General features: G+C 41.7%; 1 protein-coding gene across 1 annotated transcript; it reads right to left on the bottom strand.

Annotated features, from left to right (window-relative positions):
* OR4E1 (olfactory receptor family 4 subfamily E member 1) lies at nt 1–6,333 on the bottom strand. Its single transcript, XM_068534861.1, is given in 4 exon segments — nt 1–609; nt 2,555–2,974; nt 2,977–3,721; nt 6,226–6,333. Coding segments are annotated over 2 exon segments (933 nt in total). The 5' UTR covers nt 3,710–3,721; nt 6,226–6,333; the 3' UTR covers nt 1–609; nt 2,555–2,774.
* Between the last annotated feature and the right edge of the window lie 214 nt (nt 6,334–6,547).

Below are 6,547 nucleotides of genomic sequence, written 5' to 3'. Positions count from 1 at the left end.
ACAAAGCACAGAGCTGATCTCCCTGTGCTATGCAGCTGCTTCCCACTAGCTATCTATTTTACATTTGGTAGTGTATCTATGTCCATGCCGCTCTCTCACTTCGTCCCAGCTTACCCTTCCCCCTCCCCATGTCCTCAAGTCCATTCTCTACATCTGCATCATTATTCCTGTCCTGCCCCTAGGTTCTTCAGAACCATTTTTATTGTTTTTTTTTAAAGATTCCATATATATGTGTTAGCATACGGTATTTGTTTTTCTCTTTCTGACTTACTTCACTCTGTATGACAGACTCTAGGTCCATCCACCTCACTACAAATAACTCAATTTCGTTTCTTTTTATGGCTGAGTAATATTCCATTGTAGAGAATAAATGATTTTAGCTCCCCGAAGAGCTGTGAGGATTAATGTGATTGAAGACCAGCAGTATTAGAAATTTTGCAGCAACTATTAAAAAAAAAGCACACATGACATTGTTCCATTGTCGTTGCCATGAAACGTTGTCTTACTTACTATCACATTGCGGGTGTTCCTTTGTGTGGCTGATTCCTGCACAAGGCGGTTCCATTTGGGCTCTTTGATGGGCTATATCTCCTGACTGTCTGCCATTTCCTATAATAAAAGCATTTATTTCATACAAATTCCATAATTCTCAAATTCAGTTTAGTTATTCCACCAACCAGTCCCAATGAATGTAGTTTTATACTATGCAGAGAGTTACTTTTGGGAATGAGACTACTCTATTATTAGAATTTCTACTGGAAGTTAAATTGTTCTGCCAAGAAAACCTTACAGAATACCTTAATACCATAATAACCATACTTCTGTATAACTGAAATGACTTATATGGCTTCAATTTCCTTCTCAACACATTTCCTGGCAAAAGTGCCATAAAAAATATGACATGGGTCATGTGACCCACACGTTTATTGACCACACCCTTACTGATTGCCTGGGAAATCCCACTGCATTTAAGCATGTCCCTCTCACTGATAGAGTCAGAGTGAACTACTGGGTCCCATTATGCCATGCTTTTTGTATACAGTTATGTGAGACATTGTTGCCTGGAATACCCTCTTCATATCCCGTTATCCAATCCACTCAGCATACACCACTCAGAGTACAATGTATCACAATGTTACAATGTGTGTCACCATAACTACACTCAAGATGCTGGATTATAGACCATGTTTTGCTCAACTTGGCATTTTCTCCCAGCCATTAGTGTGATATTGTTTAGTAATAAATGCTTAGTTGAATAAATTCTCTACATAATAACTAGAATAATTTCATTAAAACACAAATTGTATCATGTCTGTTCTGTGTTTCCACCATTCTGATGGCTTCCCACTGTACTGAAAAATATTCTGAACTCCTTGAGAGGACATGAAAGTAGTCTTTTTACTTCTCCAATATCATCTCTCACCATTCTCTGCCTCACAGTCAAAGCTGTAACCACACTGGTCTTTTACTTCTTGGAACAAGTCAAAGTCTTTCTGAACATAGATCTTTACACCTGTCATTTCCTCTGCCTAGAATGTTCATCACCTCTCTTTTCTCATGGTTGGCTCTTTTTCATCTTTCAGATCTTAGCTTAAATGCCATTTCCTCAAGGAGGCCCTCCTTGTCTAACCAATCTAAAGACAGTCTCTTCTATAACTCTCTAACAGCATCGTCTTTCATGGCATTTGTCATGATTTGTAATTAAAATTTGTTTATATTTTTGTTTTCTATTCTCACTAGACTCTAAGCAACATAAGTGATTATACGTTTTATGATTATAAACCTAGTACTTAGCACATAATAGGTGCTCAGTAAATATCTGTCAAATGAATGGATAATAAGATATCCCCATTTGTTTTGTTTTTTTTTTAAATTAATTAATTAATTTATTTATTTTTAATTTTTGGCTGTGTTGGGTCTTCGTTTCTGTGTGAGGGCTTTCTCTAGTTGCGGCAAGCGGGGGCCACTCTTCATCGCGGTGCGCGGGCCTCTCACTATCGCGGCCTCTCTTGTTGCGGAGCACAGGCTCCAGACGCGCAGGCTCAGTAGTTGTGGCTCACGGGCCTAGTTGCTCCGCGGCATGTGGGACCTTCCCAGACCAGGGCTCGAACCTGTTCCCCCTGCATTGGCAGGCAGATTCTCAACCACTGCACCACCAGGGAAGCCCCATTTCATTGTTTTTATGGAAGATTTTTTCCTGGACACTTGAGGATATCAGTAACTTCAGTGGTTCAAAGTCTTTCTACATCACTGAAGTCATACGCAAAGTTACTTTGCCTGCCTTACCAGTGTTTGCTAAGCTATTTAGACATGCATCTGAGTGAATGATGTTGGCAAGCACTACCCAGAAATCTGAACGTTTGTTTAGGCCTTGGGTATCACCCTAAGACAAAAGCAGGGTGAAGCATGATGTAATTGAAAATAACATGAGTTTGTGTTGATACATTTGGCTTAACATCCTGCCTTCGTCATTTCCTAGCTGGGTGACCTGGGGCATGCTATTTGCTCTCTTTCAGCTTTGGCTTCTTCATGTGTAAATAAGCATAATACTTACCTCACAGGGTTGTTGTGAGAATTAAGTAATTGCACAGTGCCTAGAACAATTTTCAGCCTGTGGAAGATATTAAAAATCATAATTATTGCCATGATTTTCAGGTATTGGATTAGAAGATAGTTTTATAAGTCATATAGTTTGATAAATGTGGTTTGTAACTTATCTTTGCAAGGCATTTCTTTGATTTGGAGCACCAAGCACCTTAAGGGCTTAGACATTTTCATTTTTTTTCTCTTCCTGCCACCCTCCCCATTAACTTGTTCAAGGCGTTCTTCATGTCTTCATTCCTAAGGGTGTAGATGATAGGGTTCAACAGGGGTGTGATAGCGGTGAAAAACACAGACACCACCTTGTTCTCTGGGAGGCTGGTGGATGGATGGGAATAGATGAAGATGCAGTGTCCCAGAAACCGTGTGACACGGTGAGGTGGGCTGCACAGGTGGACAGGGCCTTCCGCCTGCCTTCTGAGATCTGCTGCCTCAGACTCACCAGGATGACTGCACAGGACACCACAAGGACCACAAAACAGACCACGGAGATCAGCCCACTGCTGGAGACAATGAGAATCTCAATGACGTGGGTATCAGTGTAGGCCAGTTTGATCACCTGAGGTACATCACAGAAAAAGTTGTCAATCTCATCAGGACCACAGTAGGGCAGCTTGATGGTGAGGAAGGTCAGGGCCCCCATCCAGAGGGCCACAGCCAGCAGCACACATACTTTCCAGTTCATCACTATCATGTACTGCAGGGGTTTGCAAATGGCCACATACCGATCATAAGCCATGACAGTGAGGAGAAAGATCTCTGAGCAGGCAAAGAGGTGCAGGAAGAACATCTGAGTTGCACAGGCATCAAAGGAGATGAGTTTCTCCTCTGACCAGGTGTGTATCAGCATCCTGGGGACAGTGACAGTGGAGTGGCAGACATCAATAAAGGACAGGTTGCTGAGAAAGAAATACATGGGTGTATGGAGCTGATGGTCATAGATAATAGTTATGACAATGAGGATGTTGCCAATCATTGTCAGGACATAGAAAATGAGGAACGTGGCAAATGCAGCCATCTGCACATTCTGATTTACAGTTAAACCTCTAAGCTGAAAATATGGCACTAAATTTGTTTGATTGATCAGGATGGCCTCTTCCATTCTCATTGTTGGACACACCTGTCAAGAATTAGAAAAAAACACTTAATATCTGCATCAATCACTTGGTCACTTAATTTCTTCTGTGTTTACGACTCTTCTCTCCATCCAGAATTTCTAGTGAAATACTTCATTTTAAAATCCCCATTAAGCATCTTAAATCATGCTGGACACACAGCAGTTGTTAAATACACACTTTTGGAATAATAGGATAGAGAAAATTGATTCACTAAGAAAGGTAAAACAATCTTGGATAAGGAGAAATCAAATAAGTTATTTCTCCCTTACTGTAGTAAAATATCAGTGCTTAGCCTTAGGTTATACATTTTTATAGGAGAAGAAATTAAGGTTCTTCTTATTCCCCAATAAGTAATTTTTCCAAGGTTACACAATTTCTGGACTTGAACACAGTCTTCTTTATTGTCCTGTTGAGTGCATTTTCACTAACTCAAACCCTTGCTTCCCTGTTTGCTCTGCCATGATACCCTGAGACTATAATTTCAATGATCTAGTTATCAGAAGGCAGAAGATTTTCACCAAGCTTCTGGCAATGTGGCTGTAGTGTTTTTTGAACAGTTCTTTAGAAGAGGCTGGATAAAACCCAGGAAAACTTAGAAAATCTGTAGCGGGTAAAGGGAGACTTGCTTCTCTTCCACCTTTGAGTACAGGACAGACTTGCTCATTCTTAAACTGGAGGTCAAGGTCCAGGCCTAATAGCGTCACTGTCTTGACTAGATTATCCTCAGTTCTTTCTAAAGTCCAACTCTGTTGTCTGACTTACTGGACCACAGTAAAACAAAAGTAGTTGCTTTTTTAAAAATTAGCTTACCTTTGACCCAAGTATCACTAATTTTTATAAGAAACGTATATGTTATATAGAGTCCCAAGATCCTAGCTCTTAAGGGAAGTTTACCTAATCTATTTTTTTTTTTTTAATAAATAGGGAAAACAAGGCACAGAGAGGTAAAGCAACTGGCTCAAGTTCATAGAGAACTGGAGAATTGGAGTAATAACTGGGTCTAGAGCTTGGGCCTCTTGACTTCTGGTCCAGTCTTTCTCTACCACCCCTCTGACCTGAATTTTTGTGGTGACTGGCATAACTGAAGTATTAAGTAAACTGTGTCTCAGTGACCTCTCTCTTCCTCTCCTAGGTGTCCTGGGCTGGCTTGGGTGGGCATCTGTGGGGAGCCTCTCTTCTCTAGCTTGCCTCTTACGTGCCACTGCCTCGATGTACAGCCTTCCAGGGGTGGCCCACCCAAGCAAGCTGTCCTCTTGGTTTCTTGGGCACTATCATCCTACGTTACCTTCTTCCCATCACTGATGACTACAGGTTCTTTATTTTCTCCCTCAAGATCAGGCTTTCTGCCAGACAAATGAATCAACTCCACACTGGTTATGAAAAAAGGATAGAGAAAACTTTTCTCTTCTGCTCCATCACCCTTTCTTCTCAAGTATTTTCTATGCCTCATTATACTGTTCTTCTGCAGACAATGGCTTTTTTGTTGTTTATATCAGAGGGAAGTCTAATGGCAGTGTCAAATCAGAGAACTAGCAAAGCAGATCTACGGCAAAGAAGGTATTTTGGGAGGGAGAGAAGTCTTTTAGTTATCATTTAAGTTAAACTCATGGTATCTAGTGCTCGGATTAATATTTATAGTAACATCATAATGTAGCTATGGATTGATTTTACTATTTAGAAATTCTTCTTAGGGTGTTCACTTAAAGTTTTTGCTCCAGAAAACTACTTTAAATGTTTGATGATTTACATCTGTTATCTTTGTAATTTATTAAGCTCTAAAAGGATGATTACAAAAGTGAAAGCTGAAGAACTAACCAAAAATGGAGCCAGGGCTTATTTTAAAATCAGTATGAAAAATTTCACCTGCACAGATAGAAAAGCGTGTGCAGACTGGGCACTAGGTCTGAAACGAAGACTGTTCCCTCATCAGAGAATATGGATATACATTTTTTTTTAAAACTTTTAATTTTATTTATTTATTTATTCATTTATTTATTTACGGCTGCGTTGGGTCTTCGTTTCTGTGCGAGGGCTTTCTCTAGTTGCAGAGAGAGGGGGCCACTCTTCATCGCGGTGTGCGGCCCTCTCACTATCGTGGCTTCTCTTGTTGCGGAGCACAGGCTCCAGACGCGCAGGCTCAGTAGTTGTGGCTCACGGGCCTAGTTGCTCCGCGGCATGTGGGATCCTCCCAGACCAGGGCTTGAACCCGTGTCCCCTGCATTGGCAAGCAGACTCTCAACCACTGCGCCACCAGGGAAGCCTCCTGGATACACATTTTTAACTAAACTTTTTCCATCACAATAATATTTTTTCTATTTCTGTGGAGCCTCAGGAAAAAATGTTCTGAAAAATGGACATGTGTTCAACTGCAGTAGAAATCTGGTGTTAGTTTATGTCAAAAATATGGTTCACACATCAAAAAATCTAGTGTCTACTGCATACATTTCAGAAAAACAGAAGAAAACAAGAGCAGAAACAATAAATCTAAAACGTCTATAAAACTCACCCTGGGTTGTTTCTGACGCTCTCAGCACCTCCGAAGAGACCTGAATTATCAGTCTGGTAGTTTGAATATCATGAGTATTATTTTCTGGTAGGAAGAACAATTTATCGAGATTGAGGAGGGTCGGGCTCGGCAGCGCGAGCCGCATTAACGAGAGAAACGAGCCCCGCGCGAGACGTCGCGCGCGCCCGGGACAGGGAGCCAATGAGAACACAGGGAGGGCTCGAGACCCGGCCCTGAGGGCGACGGCCGCGCGCCGGCTCGAAGGCGAGCGTCACCGGGCGGGAGCGCGCGGAGCGGGGCGGTCGTGGAGTGTGCGGAGGCT

The sequence above is a fragment of the Eschrichtius robustus genome, chromosome 1 (genome assembly GCF_028021215.1).
Source record: "Eschrichtius robustus isolate mEscRob2 chromosome 1, mEscRob2.pri, whole genome shotgun sequence".
Classification (NCBI taxonomy): domain Eukaryota; kingdom Metazoa; phylum Chordata; class Mammalia; order Artiodactyla; family Eschrichtiidae; genus Eschrichtius; species Eschrichtius robustus.
This window is presented reverse-complemented; position numbering and strand designations above follow the sequence as displayed.